This window comes from Epinephelus lanceolatus, chromosome 11 (genome assembly GCF_041903045.1).
Source record: "Epinephelus lanceolatus isolate andai-2023 chromosome 11, ASM4190304v1, whole genome shotgun sequence".
Taxonomy (NCBI): domain Eukaryota; kingdom Metazoa; phylum Chordata; class Actinopteri; order Perciformes; family Serranidae; genus Epinephelus; species Epinephelus lanceolatus.
The window spans coordinates 31648839-31670161 of record NC_135744.1 but is presented as its reverse complement, the minus strand read 5'-3'; the positions used below and the strand labels follow the sequence as shown (position 1 = coordinate 31670161).

Below are 21323 nucleotides of genomic sequence, written 5' to 3'. Positions count from 1 at the left end.
TTGGGAAACAAACAAGCAGTGCAGACATGTGATGTACATATGAATGTGTGCGTCTTCACGGTGGAGATATGATAGGAACAGAATGTGAAGAATTTTCCCAACATTTGCGCTGTGTTTACACCACATAGCTTTTTCTATTTCAACAGAAAGAAAAGACAAACTGATCAAAACCAATTTATTTACAATTCAAAATCCAGGAGTTATAATAAACGTATATGTGTTTAATAGGAGATGACAAAAAAGCAGACTTCTTCCTCCTGTCTGACTTAACTGAGTGAGAAATCAGTTAGCCTCAGATGTAACTTCCTGTCCCAGCGAACAATCCCTCCATTTTCAAGACCATGAGAACCCTTATGTCAGAGGAGAGAGATGCGTTGTGGGTATGACTGTGGTCATGGGAGCTGGAGTGCGCATCACATTAGCAGCACAGACACATGACAGAAGGACCATTGAGAAAACCCAATGGAATGCACCACGTCTGGTGCTGATATATTCTCCAGCAACGGGAGAAAAATGTTGCTTCAGACACACGAATGTTTATAAAAAGCAAGTGCAGCTTAATAAAAGATCTACTGGAGAATAATCTTCCTTTGTTGATAAATGTTAAGAAGCATCTAACAAAGCTTTATTTGTTGCAACAAACATTCCTGAGAGTATTTCTTGTTGTTTACAGCCTCAACATCCTCTCAGGTCATTTGCCGAACAACACAAATATAACATGATTTAGCTGATGGGACATTACTTTTCACGTGGTCTGTTCACGATATCCACGCTGAGCATGCTGAGTCCATGTTTCAGTTTAATTTTCCCCTTCACTGTGACGTGTATCCAGGTGGTCGTCCTCTCTCAGCAGCAGGTGGATTTCCTCTTGGTTGGTTTGTGATGAGCTTCTGTACTGTCTGTGAGCCCTGTGGGGAGCACAAATAAGAATATAACCTTTTACATTTCAGCATTCAGATGAACAGTGTGACCTTCAGCAGGAAGGGTTTGAATAATTAATCTGAGCAAAAATATGTTACTGACAGAAAATTCCAGGAAAATATCAAAACTAACAATGAATTGATCCTAAAAACAACATTTTAACTATTAAAAACATAATGAGCCACATTAGTTTGGACTTGCAGAATTCAGTTTTATCATTACATACAATGAATATTCCATTATTATTTATAGTATTTAAACAAGGTGCTATTTCTTTTCCCCTTAGCCTGAGAGTAGTTTAAGTCCCTACCAGTCATTTTGTAGGGACAGGTGTGAGCGTAACAGACTCAGAGTAACATTTGCAACGCTTGAGTTGAAAGTATGTTGTGAATGCAAAGAGAGTGAAGTTGGTGTACACTGTGTTGCCGTACTGGTGACGATTAAAGAAGATTATTCAAGCACAAGACACATTTGAACATTAAAATAAGACTCAGCTGTCCACCTTCATCTAAAGTAAAAGGGACATGCTTGCGTGGACAGCAATGTTCACATCTTGGCCAGAGAAGACAGATGGTTTGAAAGAAGCATGAAAGAAGCCATCTTTGCCAAACTAGACGACCATTATTAAAAAGAGGAGGTGGCCTATGACATCACTTATCACCCACCTACAATGCAGTCTTGCGATCCCTCCCCAGAAGACTTAACACCCATTCTCACCTGGACCCATCTGACCCTAACGACATACAAGATGGCCAGGTGGGTCAACGTCTCACATGTCACCTTAACGACTTTAAAACTCAGAGCTCACAGGTGGCGTCAATGACTTTGTAAGGGTTCACACCCACACAGGGTTTAAAGCCTGTGACTCCAAACCAGTCCGTTGGAACCGAACAAGCCTCTTGGATGAGAAACATCTTCGAGAAACTCAAGCAAGTCCAGTTGCCTACAATAGCGCTTAGGGTAGTGGATGAAGGGCTACTTTCATCCAGTATGTCTACAAAGCAAAGCAAACAATCCAAGAAGAAAAAACACTCTGTTGTTAAACGGCTCACAACTCAGTAATTTGTGATAAGAGGTCATACGAAGATATTTCATCACAAGTAGCACAAGTCGCATTGTTCATTTCCTTTTGATCATAGATTTGTTGACAATAAGAAAAGAAAAGAATAACACCAGCTTTCTTATAATATTTCCTAATCCCAACCTCAGACTTGTCAGAGCCACAGAACATAACTTAGACTGAAACAAAACTTGGGTTCATATGTCTAGGGAGAAAAACAGATTTTCTTGCTCCAGCCACAACTTAAGGATTACATGTTTCTCTATAGGTTGACAAACAGACCTTTGAGTTTTTAAACTCTCACAAATCAAACTGGGTAGATAAAATTAAATCAACCTTAAACCAAGACTGTAATCATGACTGAGTACTTGACATTCTAAGATACAGTGGTTCCCAGAAAAATGAATCAAAGAAATAGTTTTTTTTAAGCAAACGGACTTACTTATAATGTCACCGACGTGCCTTGACCCACTTTTCTCAAGCTCCGCCAAAACGTTGGCCTCAAAAGTCAGCGAGGCCACACGGAAGAAGAAATCCTTGACACCATCACCTGTAACAATGAAGAGACGGAGGAAAGACAGAAGAACATAACATGAACATGAAAAGCATGCAGGGATGGTGACTGACGAATGTGGGAGTGAGGTGGTGGGAGATGGGGATCTGTTCCTGTTAATGTGTTGTTAGACTCCCACCTGACTTGGCAGACACGGCCCAGTACTCTGCTTTGATTTCCTCCGAGAGTCTGATGGCTTCTTGCTCAATTTGAGCCAGCTGATCTGGAGACTGAGGAGTGGAGCACAGAGAGAGGAGTGAATGGGACCAGGGAGGTGGAGGAAAGTGGTGGAGCATAGAACAAGCTACAGGCCATTGGTCACCATGGAGTTAGACGGATCTAAACTAAAAGTAAGATATTCAGAGCTGCAACATTAAGTCGATAAACTGGTCGGTCCATTGACAGAAATTTAATTGGCAACTTCTTGAAAATCAAAGCATAGGTGCCAAACATGGTTTGATTTCATGTTCTTAAATGTGGGAATTTACTGCTTGCAGAAAACTGAATATTTTTGGATTTTAGATTGTCAAACAGTCACCACTGTGGGCTCTAGCAAATTGTCATGGAAATGTTTTACTGTTTTCCGAAGTTATCTGGACCAAACAATTAATCAAAGGTTATTTACTTAATGATAAAAAATGTTAGTTGCAACCCTAGCAGCATTAGCAAGAAAACTTGATGTGATGTTTTTACTGTCACCTGAATTTTAAGGTTACTCCTGCCAAAAATACAGCGCTAAAATTACATAAAAAGTTAATATACAAATTGAAAACAAATTTTTATTCATGTCACCCACACTGAGGTCCTTCTTGGTACCGACAAGGAAGAGTAAAACACTGGATGGGTCATTTTCCTTCATGGCATCCTCCAACCACTGCCTAACATACACACACACACACACAATTATTAGACTTTAAATGGCATTTTAATGGCACAATAATTACATCATAATGGAGTATTCCTTACCTGGCATGTGCTAAAGAGCTCACACTGCTCAAGTCAAACACCACTATAATGGCTGGAGGGGCACAGAGAGACAAGCAGTAAGAGAAGAAGTAAAACAAAGAGCATGATGAGAGAGTGTTTGTGTGTGAGACAAATGAGAGCTATACTGTGGACACTGAGCGCCATTCACCTTGTGCTCCTCTGTAATAGGTCGAAGCAATGCATTTGAAGCGCTCCTGGCCTGCTGTGTCCCACCTGAAATAGATCAGACGCAGCTTTGATTGTTCTGGTTGTGATATTTGGTGGAGATGAAGGGAAGAGGAAAAGAGGAGGAAGAGCTGTGGGTTGCTGTCATTATGGCTGTTTATCATTCAGTGTTGTTTTTGTTGAGAGCAGAGCTATAGAAGGCCTTAGTCAACAATTATCAGCTTTATTTAAACAAGACTAAACTAGACTAAACTCAAAGTTATTACAGTTTGTCCACAGACTGTATAAAAACAATGGACGTTGCCACCGTGACGTCACCTATTGGCTCATAGAAAGCAGCTGGAAAATGAAGCCAACACAAAGTCCCAAAAACTGCAGTTCCTCTAATGACCATTTGAGGCTGGCTTCAGCAGTGAGTCCATCCCCCCTCCCCAAGCCAGGTACAAAAAAACAATTTTGGTCTCTATTGCTTATTTCACCCTCCATGTCAACTGTACGGGGTGGAGTTTTATGTAGCTCAACCATTTATATTTTATTAATGCTTAAAGCAAATGCTTAAAATTGTCACTTCCAGCTCCAAAATACAAGATGGCGTCAGTCAAAATGCAAAACTCAGGGCTTGACATCACAGTAACTACATCTATTATTATTACAGTCTATGGTTTGTAGATTCCCGTTTTGAACCCTCGAGCTTGGCATTTTGGCTTTTTGGCCATCTTGGATTTTTGGAGCCAGAAGGCAAGGCGAACAACTTTAATTTGTATATTACACTGCAGACAATGTCCTACAAAATAGAAGTGACCCAAGGTTACCATATTTGGGTGAGAGGGTGGAGCTGTGGAAGAGCGAGGGGTGGATCTGACAAAGACTGCTGTGACATCTCGCAGACAGCCTGGCATTAAAATAACGTGTGACTTTAAGCCTTAAGAAAATTTGATTAGACAAGTTATATTAAAATTCCCCCGCCTGCAGATTTGTTGTGAACTGGGAAATTAACTATAGAGACCAAGGTTGGCATTTTAACATGGGGGTCTATGGGGATTGACTCGCCTTTGGAGCCAGCCTCAAGTAGCCGTTCAAGGAATTGCAGTTTTTAGCATTTCCCCATTTGCCTCATTTTTCGGCCCCAGAGGTTGGTGCTTGACTTCATCCTGTGGAAACCATGAATGTTTGTACCAAATTTCATGGCAATGCATCAAATAGATGTTTGATGTTATGAGACATTTCACTCTAAACCCCCAGTTGTCAGCCTCATGGTGGTGCTAGACGAAACATTTGGGAATAACCACCACCAGAGGGATTCATCCTCTGGAAACCAAGAATGTCTGTACAGACTTTCATGGCAGTCCATCTTGTAGTTGTTGAGATATTTCAGCGACTGTAATTACTAACCCTCGAGCCACATTGCTAGCATAACTAACAAGCTCAACGAGCAGGAGAAGAAGAAAAAGAAAGGGAGGCAGGAGAACGACAGTATTACAACGCAAATATCTGGTGATTAATCAGTGAAAGCGTACGACCACGTTACAGCTGTAAAGGTTCACGGACTTTATTTTCTCATTTTCTCCCATAGGGGCTCATTAAATGTCCTGTAGAGCTGGTCTCTGGGATTTTCACCAACACAGTGAAGGAAAAATTGAATTATGTACTTTAAGGCCCACATAAGAGTCGAAACAACAAGCTTGTAAATTTTTAGAGGATGTTACATAACCTAAAAATGATCTAATAATGTGACTTCATGCATGTGAAGGCTGGGTAGCACTGAACAGAACTTGCTGACCCATTCGACCCTGCTGATCCATCAGTGCAGTGAGTGAGTTAGTTTGTTTGAGGCTCTGAGTGAACTGAGTGTTGAGCAGCGACCTACTTACAGCTGTAAACTGAAGGGAACACCGAGCACCTCGAAACGCTCCATCTCAAAATCCACCCCTATGGTTGCTTTGTAGTTTTTCTCAAACGCACCCTTACGGAACCTTCAAGGAACAAGTGGAACATGAGAGAGAACTTATTTTAGACCTGCAAAGTCTTTATGTTCATCATTTTGCCTATAACGTCAGAAATGTTTGTGGTGCCAAAGAGATGTCTTTAAACTGATAATTTTGACTGATCAACAGCAATGACACAAAGTTACTGGTGAAAAAAAACAAAGTCATAAGTTTACAGTATCATCATAGTCTTTACCCTGACTGACATTTCATGAGATCTAATGAAATCATATAAACTGTGTGTCTTTATCGCATAACAACCTGGATATAACTCACACAAACTCAATTAAATGATGATTTGGACATTTCCCAAAGAAAATGTGAGTCTCTGCTGTGCTGTGCTGTGCTGACTGTGTTTTTGTGTGTGACTGGACTCCTCATCATTGCACGATAACGTTATTATGACATGAAATGAAAAGCATCAAGCACAAAGGCAAAATGTGGTGATTTTAGTCATCTAAAATTTAGAAATTGTAATTTTTATGTAATGGTTTTTATTAAAAAGACATTTGCAGCACTACAACTTCAACTTGAAACACAATTAGGTTCAACCATGTATCTAAATGACGCCCAGAAGCACTGTGAAACTGCCACATTATCGTTTAATCAATCTAATTATTTATGACGCCTTCTTACCTGCTGATCAAACACGTTTTCCCAACTGCAACATCTCCCACTACGATGACCTTGGCGATATTAAAGCTGACAAGAGAAAGCTGTCACAGTCAATAACGACTCCATGAAACACACAGCAACATGATGAACAACATGCAGACATCACTGAACTCTTTCATGCCTCACAGCCCCCTTTAACTTTTATGTTCCAGAATAATTAACTTCACAAGTGATCCTTAACAGACTAAATGAATCAGTCCTTGGTCTGCTTTTACATGAAAGATGAGTCATTTTAATTACTAAATTAATTTAGATTTGATTTAAATCTAAATCTCAGCCTGATCCCACAAATTAGGGGGGATTTGTTATGACTGAGACATTCTTGCTTCCTAAAAGGATAATTATCTGCAACATTTATTTAGATCCTAAAAAAGAACAGCACAGCCTTGAGTCGAAATCTGCTTCATCATTTTAATTCATTAAATGTACTGAGAGTTTGCTTTCTGCAAAAAAATCCAAGTATGTAGTAGAAATCAAAAAACAATTTGTTTTCGTGTAAGGTACAAGGTTTTCTGCATAAATCTTATAAAAAAAGGAGGGATCAAAGCTCTGTTTTGACACCAGATATGTCTTAGTACATGGCTGAAAATCAACACATTCTCACTCCGACCTCGTCACATAGCCTATCGACGTTTGGTCATGGACTTTCCACGTCCACATACGACGTGCAAGGTACCCTGGGTGTGTTGGTTGTTGACGTTCTGGGATGCTGTGTCAACTTCTGTCTGTTGCATACATTGTCTTCTTTCAAAATACACTTCCATTTTCATAGGAAATTTACCATTTACATTCTGTCTCTTTCAAAATAAATGCACAGCATCATTTTTTTCCCTCCAACAACAAAAGCACGTGGTTAGGTTTAGGAAAACAGATCAGGGATTGGCTTTAGGATTATATGGGACACAAACACCACTCCCGGGTGAAAGTCCGACTTATCCTCCACCCCTCCTGCTCTTCCTATTAGGACTTCTGCCGGCCTAACTTTCGTTCTTGTCCCACTGCATTTCCCCCCGAATCCGCCGAGCACAGTTAAACTATAAGGGCGACTGGCTGCGTATCATGTCGATGTTAAAGGATGCTTTTTTTGTCAGTGTGTGACGCTGCAACTCACTGCCGAAGCGTCGGATTTCAGCGACTTCGGAGTGAGACCAGGTTGTGAAAATAGTCCCCAACAAATGTGCAAATTACTCCTGTTTGAGTTAACATTTCAGCAATGTTTGCTAAAGGCTGCAGTGCCAAGCTGATTTTTACTGAGCTTTTTTAGAAGAATTAAACTTTACATTTGTGACTAGTTTGTGCCACAGACAGAGTAGAGAGGCTAAAAAGTATTGAGAGATGGACTTGTCAATGGTATTTATCTGATTTGACAAAAATATCACTGGCCTTATCCTTTAAAGGTCTAGTGTGCAGGATTAAGTGGCATCTAGCTGTGAGGTTGAACTGAAATTTCTCCCGTTTGCCAAGGAACGAAGGAGAACTATGGTGGCCAACACAAAAACGCATAAATCAAATCACCCTATCTAGAGCAGATGTATGGTTTGTCCATTCTGGGCTACTGTAGAACAACATGGCAGACTCTGTGGAAGATGACCTGCTACGTATGAAGATATTAACATTCTAAGGTAACGAAAACACATCAGTTCTAACTAATGAAAACATAGTTAGGAATATTATATACCATTCCTGCCAATACACGTCCCTAAATCCTACACACTGGACCTTTAAATAGACCTCCAGATGAATGCAGATGTGATGGGAGAGGTCAACAGCTGTCAGCTGACACAGCAGACATAGCATGACTTAAAGGGCCCTGCCATGACTAATTCATTTAATTTAAACACAACATGTTACAGTGCGTGGAGCAGCAGGACGGTAGCAGCTGCCGGGTGCGTTGTCTTATTAACCCCTCTGTGACCTTACCTCACTGTGTCTGACCTCTGGACATTGCACGCAGCCTTCACCTGTGGGTGGAAATTATCTTTGGTGTGCAGTGCTGCATTGGGACTGAAACACTGTAAAGAAAGTGAGGAGGGGAAACAGAAAGAAACCAGTGGGAAAAAAGCACATTGGACGGTAAAAGAGAAGGACGAGACTAATATAGGCTAATAAATCAGTTTTAAAAGGTGAATGGCAATGTCACAAACTTAAATCATCATCATCATCCCTGAGTTGTTGCTGTCTTATCTTGAATATAAGTTCAATATCACCAAGGCTGGAATTTTAAGGTTTTGTGAGGACAACCACATTTTGGAATTTTGCAGCCATCCACTTTCAGGGAAACAAAGAGCAGCATTTAAGACTCTAAATAACCTCATCGTCAATAGTAACACTGTTAGCTGTAATTGCATTATAGAGCATATTTGTGTGTGTGTGTGTGTGTGTGTGTGTGTGTGTGTTACTAACTTGTGGGAGCTGAGTAATGATCCGGTCTTTCTTCACAGGTGGCAACATGCTGCTGCTGCAGTGGATCACTTCACACACATACACACACACACCTTCAAGCTGCCACCTTCACTGACAGCAAACACACACTTTTCATTCACTTCAAGAAGAGACACACACTTAACTTTCTTATTTGTTTTTTTTTTCTCTTTAAAAACTCTCAAAAAACCAGGGAAGGATAGTTAACGTCCTCCAAGTTTTCCTGTAATAGAGCAAATATCAGAATTAAAATGTTAAATATGCAGAGCATACAGTAAAACAGAAACAGTTTGGAGTAAACTAATATCAACATGCCCCTGATTAACATCATAAGAAAATATAGATGATTCAGGTTAGATTAAATGAAGGTATTGTTTTATTGTGGCAACAATGCAACCCAAAAACATTTTGTTTTTATCTAACGTGACATCTCTCATTGGACAAGTGATAGGTTAAGGTGTTAGGAAGGTGTGGTAGAGACAGAGTGTGTTTCCAGATGAAGGATGAAGCATCATAGTGCATAAAAAAAGAAAACACACTAAATACAGAGGAGTCTAAGTAAGTTTGACAACTTTACCTGACACAGCTGGATGGTGGCTCTGGAGATGTGATGTGATATCCAAAGTCTGCTGAGAAAATAAATCCAGACCAAAATGACGCTCACAGAAACGAACCAGGTCTCCAGACTAACAGCAGTCAGACAAACAAGCAATTAATGTGACTCTCCATGTAATTAGTGAGGAAGACCTGTGTAACAGCGCCACCCCGCGGCCACAGGCTATTTAACTCATCTAAGTGATGATTAATGTTTTATTTAAATATCTGCAAATAAAATGTGGCTGCATTTTCTTATTTGAACTCGTGTTTTCTTTAATTAATTATTATTTTATTATCTTGTTTTGATTGATGTGTTCATTCGGCAGTAAACGGTGCATAGCCTGGGCGATACACCAGGATTTATGTAGGTATATTCAGGACACATAAATGTAAACACAAGTTACACATCAGGAAGACAACACGCCCTTTGTCCCTTACTACTTTATTGAACTGTCAAGACGTTACACAGTGAACAGGCAGAGGCTTGAGCAGCACATAAAAAATCACAAAAACACTGACATCAAAAATTAAAAGTAAAATGACTTATGTAGAATGGCCCCTTTCAGAGTTTTATGATATAATTCTTTTGGATTATTGTCATGTGTAATGGACTCAGATCTGAATTTCAACAGCCACATTAAGACATTTACAAAGTCAGGCTACTATCACATTAAGAACATATCAAGGACAAAAAAGACGTGTCTCAGCAGGATTTTGAAAACCTTGTCTATGCATTTATCTTTAGTAGACTTGACTATTATAACAGTGTGGTCTAACGATTTACTGGTCCCCCTAAAAAATGAATCACACAGACCTGCATTATAGAGCTCAGACCTCTCAGGTGATTGGGAACAGGTCTGCTTTATGTTATCAGAGTTAAGACTTGACATGGAGAAGCAGCGTTTAGTTTTCATGTACCATATCTTGAAAAACTTGCAGGTGCACTGCAACTTTCAGTTCATTTAAAGACTTTTCTTTCTGCTGCTGCTGCCTTCTATTAAATAAACTATTTGCTCATTTCTTACACTGTACTAACTTTTGTATTTTATACCTGTCTAAATGTTTTATAGCTTGTGTTTATTTTCTATTCTCTAGTTCTTTAATTACAGTTTTAATTGCATTCAAATGTCCCTTTAAAATGTGTTTTTACACATTTTATCTTGATGCTTTTGATGTTTTATGTGGAGCACTTTGAATTGCCTTGTTGCCTCAGTGTGCTATAGCAGGGGTGTCCAAACACTTTTGAATGCAGACTGGGTTAGAAAATGGTACAATACGTGAGGGCCAGGCAAAAAACTTAAAATGAGACAAACGCAATTGTTTCATCTTTCCACCTCTCCCAAAAGTGGCAACCTTCACTCTCAACTTAACTCTTCTTTGCTGTGGCCGTGTCTGCTACCTAGTCGCAGGAAATGTCTGCTATTAGTTAGGTAACTGTTAATTTGCTTGTTAGCCTGTTATTTGAAAACACATTCGTTCTGCCTGCACTGTGTGATAATCCTGCCATCGTGAGGTGTAAAAATGTAAAGTGATCTTGCTTTATTTACCAATATTGTGTGGTGGGCCACATATAGCATTTTTTGAAAGACAAGCTGGGGGCCATTTAAAATTGATCCACAGGCCACACTTGGCCCCTGGGCCAGACTTTGGACATGCCTTTGCTATATAAATACTATTTTTTTTATTAGAGCTGATCATACATGTTGTATGTAATCTAAATGTGAAAAGTGACTTGTAACTAGCTTGCAAATACTGTAATGGAGTAAAAAGTATTGAAGTATTTGCCTCTGATGGAGTAGTGGTACAGTAACGTTACATAATTAAATATTATTAGTTTCTTCTCACCACCGGTTGTTAAGTTCAGCGTTAATTTAATAAATTAAATTATTTAAATGAGAACTGAATTTATTCATCCACACTAGCTGTTATTGAATTAAAAAACACAGCATTGAGTCGTGATGTTCACACTCCGGTACAGCAGGTGGCGACAGAGCGTTATTTCACGCACCGGAAATGACGTTTTATCCCGGCGACATTCAGGCTTTAAAATCTTTGCCGTCGCTCTCAACGGTCTCTTTTGAATCCGCCTGTCGGTCCAACACATGCGGCTCTCCTCGGCAGTTTTCACTGAACTTGTTAAGAGTTGTTGTAACTACAAGGACACAATACGAAATGTGCAAACAACACGTTAGCTGAGAGGTAGTTTGAGTCTGTAGCTAAAATCTGCTAGCTAAAGTGTAGCGTTAGCATTGTACAGGCAGGCCTCGTGCAGCCACGTGGAGAAAACTGAGAAATGGAAAAGATGAAGGACAAGGTGAGTTTTGGAGGGGTTTTTTTCTTTCGGCCTCGACGATAAAGAGGATGTGTGTTGCTTTATTGCAAACATTTAACTGTTTCTTTCTATAAAATCATGTCTCCTCTAACAGTCGGCGAAGATAACGTGCCCTGGAAGCCTGATCTGTGGGCGTTTGTCATAATAAATTGCTCTTAGTATTTAAATAACGTGGTTACATTTGATAAATGTGGCTTTCTCAAATTTCAAAAAGTGAAAGTGTTCAGAAACGTGGCATTTTAGTGTAACCCTAACCAAGATCCACATAAATACTTGTCTAGTACTGCTGTCTGTCGTCCAGAGTTTTTATTTATTTATTTATTTTTTAAATCATGAATGTCTTCTTTCTGCAGGTCGACTTGAGGCTGGCAGCTCTCTGCATGAGTCTGAGTGGTGTCCCTGCGAGGTGAGTTACAGTGAAGCAGATCAACTGTCTGTTTAATGCAGTTGTGTCAGTGATGAAAACTGTGAATAGGAAGTGCCGTCTGATGCGACAACTGACGATGTTTCATACTCACTGTGCTGAGCCTCTAAAACTGCAGTTAATTCTCATTGGTTATCAATTGTTATAAACTGCTAATGCAAGTTACTCACCGATCCTGTTTTTCTTTTTTAAAGGTCAGAAGAATGGGTTCATTCAAGATGATAAAGGCACATTAAAGTCACACTGAGGTTGGTTTAATGTTTTGTTCATGGAAATGTGCTGTAGCCATTAAATGTTGTGATGAAATTTAAACTGAAATAGCTGGAATTACCGGCAGATTGTTTAGTGGTGACTCTCGGTTTTCTGAACATGTGACGATACAGTTCTGTAACCTGTGAAAACAAATGGACAAATCCTAACCCGGTGTTCTCCCTCTGCAGCTGAAAGAACTTGTGTTAGCGGCCACAAGAGATGAAGTTGCCATGCAGTGCTGCTCATGCTCCCAAGTGAACCATCTGGCCTGAAGACGATTGATTCTGTGCAGGTGAATATGTTTGTCTGTCAAAAGTGTCAACCAGCTGCTTCTGTAGTGATGAAACCTAAACTGAAATAGCTGGAATTACCGGCAGATTGCTCAGTGGTGACCATCGGTTTTCTGAATGCAAAATTGCAGAAACATCTTCTACAGTGGGCTTTGTCATTGCTAGATTTTCACCTTTTTTAATTTTGTTCTCAAGGCTGGGTTTGTGAAGTAAGAAGATTCCTCTGAAAGAACGAATGAGTCATGTTACAGGATGCAGCTGCAGCTACATCTGAGACAGACCTCGTAAGTTTTTCATTTTCACAGTAACTTTAATAAAGTCATAAGCTTTTTTTTATAAGCTCACCTTGTACACACATTCAGTACTTGATTGATTTGAGCATCTGGATTGTACAAGCTTGTTCTGTGATACTGTTCAAAGTGGTTAAATAATACAGTTAAATCCTAAATACACATGCTGTGATGTTGTACAATGGTGAGTTAATTGAAAAGCTTATAAAGGGGTAGATGAATCTGCGTAGCTTTGTCAGTGATGAAAACCTGGAATAGGAAGTGCCGTCCGATGCGACAACTGACGATTGTCTCAGATCCAGTTTTCTGAGTCTATTAAAGCTCTGCTGAAGAAAAATGTGTTCAAAAAATATTTGTCTGTTCTCATTTTGCCATGTGTTTTTTATTACAGGCATCATTCTGCCAGTCTGTTCCTGTCCCCTGAAGTCTGCTGTCGAGTGAATTCACAGGTAGATTTGAATCTTTATCACATAAATAGCAGTCAACATTGTTGTGATGAAACCTAAACTGAAATAGCTGGAATTACCGGCAGATTGTTCAGTGGTGACTCTCGGTTTTCTGAACATTAAATGGTCCTACAAAGTACACCTGAATGAAATAATTTGCAGGCTAACATCCTCTCTTGTCCTTCAGAATCGGATCGAGCAGTTGCGGAGACTCTGCCTCAGTCCACCTGCAAGCCACATGTGGTAAGACATCCATCTGATTCATCTGACCCCTGCTGGGGAAACTGTCATTGCAGCAGTAAATATTAACAGGATCCACTCAAACTCATCACTCTGCCTCTTTTTGTAAGGCAAACAGCTTTCTGATCTGATTTACTGTTCACATGTGTGGATTGTTTTTGTATGAATTGAGATGAATGTGTGTTGCATTTTAAAGGTTTGACTTTTCATGTATTAATAAATTAGGAAAATTGTCAATTCATAAATATTCCTATAAATGTTTTTATTCCAAGACTAATTTGTCCCCCTCTTTTCTTCAGATGACAGGACGACTCATGGACACTGGTCTGAAGGTGGATGTCGACATGTGTTTTGAAAACTATTTTACACTGTAAAATGCAGTATGAGTAAATGTGTGGTATGATTCCAATAAAGTGTCAGGACAGCCTGATTAACTGAAACCAGTGGTGTTGCTACTTCATTAGCCTGCACTATGATACACAAGCAAATCTAAAGGTGACTTGTGTCTACAACAGAGGTGGGACCAAGTCACAAGTAAGTCTTTGCAATCTTAAATGAGATTTGACTCCCAAACAAGTCATGTGCCCTTTGTCAAATGTGCCATTAATGAGGACTAATGTTCGGTTACAAAAGTCATTAATTCCCTTTTTTTTAATATTAAACATGCTTGTTAAAGTTACCTAGCTGTTACGCTAATATTAGCGATACATTAGCTCACAGCTATGTTAATATTAACCTTGACCTACCATTATTTGTGCCACTTGCCAAACGTGTCGACCACTGCGTACTTTTTGTATTTGAATGAAATGATCCTATTTCTTTTTTTTTTTTTTTCCCCAACTGCTGCCTGGTAACATTAAGTTTTATGGTTGCTGGTAACAAATAGTGTACACAGTTGAATCAGGAAATGAAGGGAAATGTATTGATTTGTGGTTCACTTAGTAAATAACATGCTTTACAATCTCGTCCTTTCAAGTATTTAAATCCGAGTGAGGTCATGAGTAATGGGTGTTAAACCTGAGGAGAAAGTCTTAAATTTTTTGAGATCATAGCTTCTCATAAAATTTGCTTCAAGTCCATACCTGTGAAATACAATATGTAGGAACTAAAAACTGAAACTGCTCTTTAATTGAAATGGACCCACCACCAATCCCGGAAAGACATAAGTTAAATAAACCGCTGAACTCTTGCACCCAGTCCTCTCCATATTTTCTAGTCATTTACATGAACCTAAATGACTTTATATTTATCTAATATGGGGAATTTTTCACTTTTTCTTCAAGATGCCTGTGATTAAATGTACTGATTTTGATTTGCAGCTAAAGCAACCTCTTAGCACGCTCAATGACCTTATGTGCTGGTAGGTTTGGCAGACATTAAGAGATCAGACACTTCTGGTGGCATCACATGTCTGGAGGTAGGTGAGATGACAGACAGGTGACTGAAGAGAGCAAAACAAATACCTGTTCTTCAGGATGGTTTTCATTCAAGTGTCTGTTTGGAAGACGGGGGGTTACAGGTCATTGTCTCAAACCCTGACTTATTTTTCTCAGACACATTGTTTTTGTTACCCCTGACAGCAACTTAATTACAAACACCAAATCTATCCTCAGTTTATAAAGATGTAGATGACTCAATACACTGAGGTTCAGCGTGGGTTGGCGAATGAGCAAAGCCTTTTAATAAACACATAACTTTAATATTTGCTTTTTCTCAAAAACTCCTTCAAATATAAGCGATAAAATGTTCAACATAAGCAGAGTGTACGTTAAATCAAACACTTTGCAGTGAATTAATATCAGCTTAAAGCCCCTGATAAACATAGGACAAAGGTTGGCAACTTTTGCTATTAAAAGAGTCATTATTGGCTGCAAAACATTTTGAATAAAACTAACAGCACACAAGTCTAAATTAGCCCATCAACATTATGAATGGTTTAAGGAGCATTTATTAATATGAATATTAGCACAAACATGGCCACTCTGCAGTGGGCTATTTATAATAATTTAGTACTTTAACTTTGCAGGGTTGGTGGTAAAATCAAATTAATCTTTCCACACACTATTAAATCCTTTATGTTTTGGATTTGGAGTCCATAGCTAGGCTTGCTAGGGAGACCACAGGCAACTGCTACTGAAGTTCAGCAAAACTTAGAGGGAAAGAAACCAGATTTGAGATGTATGATGTATGTTAAAAGGTTTCTTAATTTGATGTCTAGTCACTCTAGGCCTACCACAATGACAAATGAAAATCTGAATGTTAAAAAATAACCATGATTCATTTCTATATAATTTTATGTCAAAGCCACAGGGAGCCAATGGAGAGGGACGAAAAACTTGCAGGTCTCCTACCCCTGATCTAGGAAAATGACTAGGTTAGATCGAATAGAGGTGTTTTTTGTTGTTGTATGGCAACACTACAACCCAAACAGCATTTTGTTTTTTCCATTGTGACATTTCTCATCGGATGAGTTGTAGGTCACAGTATAGGGAAGATGTGGAAGAAAGAAAGTGTTTGCAACTTCTTAAATAGCTTCTTGACATCAGGTACTTTGGTATGGCCGTGTCACTGGTAATGAAAAGTTTAGAGATCAGACCAGTGGTGTAGTGGAAGGTGCACGCAGCTATAGAGAGTGTACTCACCCCTTTTTCTAGCTGTCAACAGTATACCCACTTCCTCCCCTGTAACCTACCCATCTACCCAGCAGTACACCCATCTCATCAAATACCACTACTAGATCAGACACTTCTAAAGTTAGTATCACATGCCTGTAGGTGGGTAGGTTGACTGACAGGGGATTGAAGTAAAGAAAATAGAATGACCTGTTCGTCAGGATGGATTTCATTCAAGCATTTGTTTGGAAGGAAAGAGAAGGGTTTGTTTTAGGTCATGGAAAATGAGCCCTGTCTTAAATACTGACATGTTTTCTTTCTTAGACAGCTTGTTTTTATTGTGCCAGACGGCAACTTCATCACAACGGCAACAAATCTATGCTCAGTTTGTGAGGATATAGACGACTCTGTCAGTGTAGGTTGGCACATTAGCTGAGCGTTTGGTACGAAACATAGTTCTATGACTGTACTCAGTGCTGGACCAGGCACTTGTGGCATCCTAGGCAAACTTACCCAGGTCCACCCTAACTAATGAGATAGCAACAACACAAATAAACAACTTAACTAACAAACAAAAGCATATTAATTTAATTTTCTGTAATCGTTTGTCCTGTCGGGGGTCACAGGGGCCTGGAGCCTATCCCAGCTGACACTGAGTGAGGGGCAGGGTACACCCTAGACAGGTCACCAGACTATCACAGGGCTGACACATAGAGACAGACAACCATTCATACCAGTTAACCTGCATGTCTTGGACTTGGACTGTGGGAGGAAGCACCCCTAGAAAACTCACGCTGACCCGGGGAGAACATGCAAACTCCACACGGAGGGGCTCCCCCATCCCAGGGCTCAAACCAGGAACCCTCTTGCTGCGAGGTGACAAAGCTAACCACTGCATCACTGTGCCGCCATAAAGGAATATGGTATGTGCAATTTTTTTTTGTACTGTACCTTTTGATGTACTGAACCAATGATGGACTCATTAACGTGACCTGCACTGCCTTTGGGTCATTTCCCCCTATGTTGTATTTTTTTTCTTGAAATAAGAACAAAAACTGGCCCACTGTACCACCAGACTTTACAGCCTCTCTGTTCAGATGCTGCAAAGGTCTTTGATCTGTCTGTCACAAAATGTATGTCTGTGTCTTGCTTCACCTTTGAGGTTGTTTGGAATCACTGTTTGAAGATTATGAGATTAAACCCTTTGCAATGTATGGACGTTGTGCAATATAATGCCTTTAATTCAGGTTGCTCAGCCTTATCGTGGGTGTTGACGCCATTTGCACTGAGCCATTAAATACTTGTGACAGGTGTATGTCTGGTATGTAATCCATGTGTATAAATAAGTTGCATGATATTTTCTTTCATCACACTGTCTTATACCTCTCAGTGATTGCCAGAATCCTACCTCACAGGTAAAGGCTGTACTTGCATGTCACTTTACTCATTTACTGAAGTCAGTTTTACCTAAAAGCTGTTGAATCTGATTTCAGACACCTCTGTCACTTCCTCCAACATGACCTCCACCAGTGTGAAGATGATTCACTCGCTCTATGAGGATGGAGGTGAAGGAAGCCCTTCCAACCCCGTGAAATTTAAAGGCCAAGACTATCAGCAGCTGAAGCAATCTCTCCTCAATGAGGGGAGCACATTTGAGGATGAAACTTTCCCACCGAACCTCGACTCTCTGGGAAAACTTGAGGATGTCACAGCTGAGCAGCTCCGTGAGGTGGAGTGGCTCAGCTCACGTGTAAGTCGACTTATTTACTGTCTTAAATGACAAAATAGACATGGTGTTTCAGAAAGAAAGGATTCATGTGTCTCTAATTTAACAGGACCTTAACCCTGATGCATCATTTGTTGTGGACGGGACTTCAAGGTTTGACTTCAAACAAGGAGATGTTGGTATGCAAACTTTTTAACATTTGAGTTTACAGTATGTTATTTGCTGTAGAGCCCAGGGAACATGCCTTTCCAATGACGGCAGTAGGAGTTCAATTCTCAGATGTTACTGTAATGTGCTGTATGATTGCCTGCAGGCAATTGCTGGTTTCTTTCATCTATTGGAGCGTTGACTCTTCGAAAAAGTCGTTGAGGGCACAAGTGGTGCCTCCGGATCAAAGCTTCAAGGATAACTACGCTGGCATATTTCACTTCAAGGTGAAGCAATATTTTCTTGTCAGTCAGTAAACTAAGAAACGAAACCAACCCTCAGAGGATCCTTTTGATTTGATATGTGTTTTCAAGATGGAAGTATTCATACGACTTTGTACTAATTACAATTCCTCCTCTCTCTTATGAAGTTTTGGAGATTTGGAAAATGGGTGGATGTTGTCATCGATGACTTGTTGCCAACACGCAACAAAGTACCTGTGTCAGTTTCCTCCAGGTCTGGCAAAGAGTTCTGGGCTCCCCTGCTGGAGAAAGCGTATGCCAAGTATGTGATAACTGATGCATGCAAAATCAAAGCGCCAAGTTAAATGTATTTCTACCATTAGGATTTTGGAAGTCTCAGTTTGTTCATTGTTGTGGCTGAAATCAAATAATTTCAGATCCAGATCACCACCATAATTATTTGCATTTGTCACATTCAAAGGTGCTTGTTCATTTTTTGCTTCAGGGTCTGTGGATCTTATGGAGACATGATCGCTGGCAACCCACCTGAGGCATTCAAGGACTTCAGTGGAGGCGTGCACATGACCTACACACTGTCCAAGAGCCCACCTGACCTTTGGGATGTCATGAACAGAGCTGTCCAGTGCAAAACTATGATGGGATGTGGAACTTTTACAGGGGTAAGAGACAGAGTTATTAATTAAGTTAAAACATGGAGGTTTAAAATAATCGTCATTCACTGTAAACGTATAAAATGCATCTGTTTCAGGAGAAAGGAAAAAAAATCTTTGACAACTTTGGTCTGGTGGACGGTCATGCCTTTGCTGTGACAGGAGTCAGGCAGGTTTGTACCTGACTAATGTGTGATCGATTTCCATTTTATGCTTTTGCTATAACTGTTCTGGTCCATCTAGTCCTTGACTGTGCATCACTTGAAGATGTTTGGTAAATTAAATTGAGTGTTATTAATATCTAACCAAAGTGATTTACTTACCAGGTAGAGAGTGAGGAGAAAAAAGTGAATCTGGTGAGAGTCTGGAACCCGTGGGGTGAGAAGGAGTGGAACGGAGACTGGAGTGATAAGTGAGGAGTTAAACACAACAGTGCAGCTCTATTCATAAAACTCCCTGAAAAGCACTTTTGTTGCATAAATGAGCAAAGCTGATTTGTGTTACAGGTCAACACTGTGGGAAACCGTGAGCGATGAGGTCTGGAAGGAGTGTCTGAAAGTAAAGAACGATGGAGAATTCTGGTAAAACACTCACAAAAGCAGCAACTGAAAAACTCAAATGTACCTCTGAAAGTTAAAGGAGCTGTATGCAACATTCAAAGCATATCTGTGACTCAGAGTCTGATTCAGGTTGTCTGCAGTGGTTCTCAACCTGAAGGTGGTGGAGCCGGAGGCTACCAGCTAACAATGCTAACAACAGCAACAGTGCTGACAGAGCTAACACTGTTAACAAGGAAGACAACCCCACATTCATTATCCACTGTATCTTTACATCTTTCCCACAAAAAGTGGTTTGCAGCTATATTAATCCTCTAAATGTTGTATACAGCTCCTTTAACGTGACTTACTAAAATGCAAATACTCAAATACACATTTTTCATGGTTGTTTTCAGTTTATTTAGAGGGGTTTGGTAATATTTTTACTATCTTAAACTTTATCTATTGAATAGTTTTCTTGGTATTTCAATCTAAATCAAATCGGTGGACATGTGCAAGGATGGGTGAACATAGGCCTATTTCACTAATGTAGATGTGGGGAAAACCCACATCTGGTTATTTGCGCAAGCTTAAGTTGTGGGTAGAAACAATGATGGAGTCAAGACGTAGTCAGGCGTGCAGCATTCCTTTTTTTTTTATTGGAATTCAAAATATAAACAGCCATATTTGTCATTCCACTGCTCTTCTACCAACGAGGATTAAAGAAGGAGATGATTTTGTCTGTCAGAAGAGACAAGGGAGTGGGATTTACCGTGAAGAGAGGCAGTACTTTTGTGTGTGCCTTGCACTTCAAGGGGGAAGAAGTCTTGGCAACAGTAACCATGCCATGCTGGCATGTGAGTCAGCATGTCACTCTGCGAGGAGGCAGGTCAAAATGACTGACCTATGAGTCAGTTTGATCAGGGCGGCAGGTCACTTTGTTGAACCCTCTGTTCACCTGTTGCAGGTCAAGAAATATTCCCAAGCCATATTGAGTTTCTCACTGAGAGACCTTGATTCTTATCCATCACTGTTTCAGGATGACGATGGACGACTTTTGTAAGCATTACCAAGAAATGGACATCTGCTGCGACAGCCCCAACTTTTTGGATGGTGATGATGCCTGTCAGTGGAATTGTTCGCTGAAAGAGGGCCGCTGGGAGGCTGGGAAATCTGCTGGGGGCTCTGATGGTGGAGCAGGTGAGGTTTGAGTTGAGTTTTCTGTTCTCTCATGTGGCACAAATGCAGTTAACGGGCGTTCACACTGAAAATAGTACTGTGTTAAAACAAACAGAGGGCTGAATTAGAGGAGGCATGTTGCTGCAGTTACAGGTGAGACATAAATATGATCCAGGAAGTCCAGTTTGACCAACAGATCTTTATTAGACCCCAAAACAATGATCTAAGGTTTGATTTATCACAGAGGGCCAAATGGCACCTTACTATGATGATGGTGCTTACCCAGGGCACCAAATATGCAAGTTTCAGCAGTGCACACAACCCTCCAAGCTCTTTATACACGGAGTATTGCTTTAACTACAACCTCAGGCATTCTGTTTCTGCATGTGGACAAATCTAGTTGCTTCAGAGGAGGCTTAGCCAAATTAAACTTCCAACAACTGAGGCTTATAAGGAAACACATTTCTCTAAGTGTTGTAACTACCTTGTACTTTCCCTCAGAGGAGTTTTGGACAAATCCACAGTATCGTCTCACAGTGAAGGAGAAGAACAATGCAGACAAGAACGTCTTA

The 21323-nt window shown here is 40.1% G+C and overlaps 1 protein-coding gene, 2 long non-coding RNA genes and 5 other non-coding genes across 8 annotated transcripts; 7 read left to right on the top strand and 1 right to left on the bottom strand.

Moving 5' to 3' along the window:
• Window positions 1-695: 695 nt before the first annotated feature.
• Window positions 696-8940, bottom strand: LOC117266377 (ras-related protein Rab-34). Its single transcript, XM_033641544.2, has 10 exons — window positions 8750-8940; window positions 8267-8358; window positions 6308-6373; window positions 5558-5659; window positions 3670-3734; window positions 3501-3552; window positions 3331-3412; window positions 2674-2764; window positions 2424-2531; window positions 696-908 (listed from the first exon to the last, which is right to left on the bottom strand). Exons 1-10 carry the CDS (start codon window positions 8795-8797, stop codon window positions 847-849), a joined length of 768 nt encoding a protein of 255 aa, XP_033497435.1. The 5' UTR covers window positions 8798-8940; the 3' UTR covers window positions 696-846.
• Window positions 8941-11413: 2473 nt separating this feature from the next.
• LOC117265126 (uncharacterized) lies at window positions 11414-14078 on the top strand. Its single transcript, XR_004502388.2, has 8 exons — window positions 11414-11678; window positions 12050-12102; window positions 12315-12368; window positions 12561-12664; window positions 12858-12946; window positions 13344-13401; window positions 13586-13641; window positions 13938-14078. It is a non-coding gene; the product is annotated as an uncharacterized LOC117265126 (long non-coding RNA).
• Window positions 12148-12219, top strand: LOC117247524 (small nucleolar RNA SNORD49). The gene has a single exon (XR_004500835.1). It is a non-coding gene; the product is annotated as a small nucleolar RNA SNORD49 (small nucleolar RNA).
• LOC117247482 (small nucleolar RNA SNORD65) lies at window positions 12416-12489 on the top strand. The gene has a single exon (XR_004500830.1). It is a non-coding gene; the product is annotated as a small nucleolar RNA SNORD65 (small nucleolar RNA).
• LOC117247496 (small nucleolar RNA SNORD65) lies at window positions 12708-12781 on the top strand. The gene has a single exon (XR_004500832.1). It is a non-coding gene; the product is annotated as a small nucleolar RNA SNORD65 (small nucleolar RNA).
• On the top strand, window positions 13187-13264 carry LOC117247470 (small nucleolar RNA SNORD49). Its single transcript, XR_004500827.1, has one exon. It is a non-coding gene; the product is annotated as a small nucleolar RNA SNORD49 (small nucleolar RNA).
• LOC117247489 (small nucleolar RNA SNORD65) lies at window positions 13443-13516 on the top strand. Its single transcript, XR_004500831.1, has one exon. It is a non-coding gene; the product is annotated as a small nucleolar RNA SNORD65 (small nucleolar RNA).
• Window positions 14079-18553: 4475 nt separating the features above from the next.
• Window positions 18554-19191, top strand: LOC117269624 (uncharacterized). Its single transcript, XR_013492351.1, has 3 exons — window positions 18554-18687; window positions 18871-19045; window positions 19135-19191. It is a non-coding gene; the product is annotated as an uncharacterized LOC117269624 (long non-coding RNA).
• Window positions 19192-21323: the final 2132 nt, after the last annotated feature.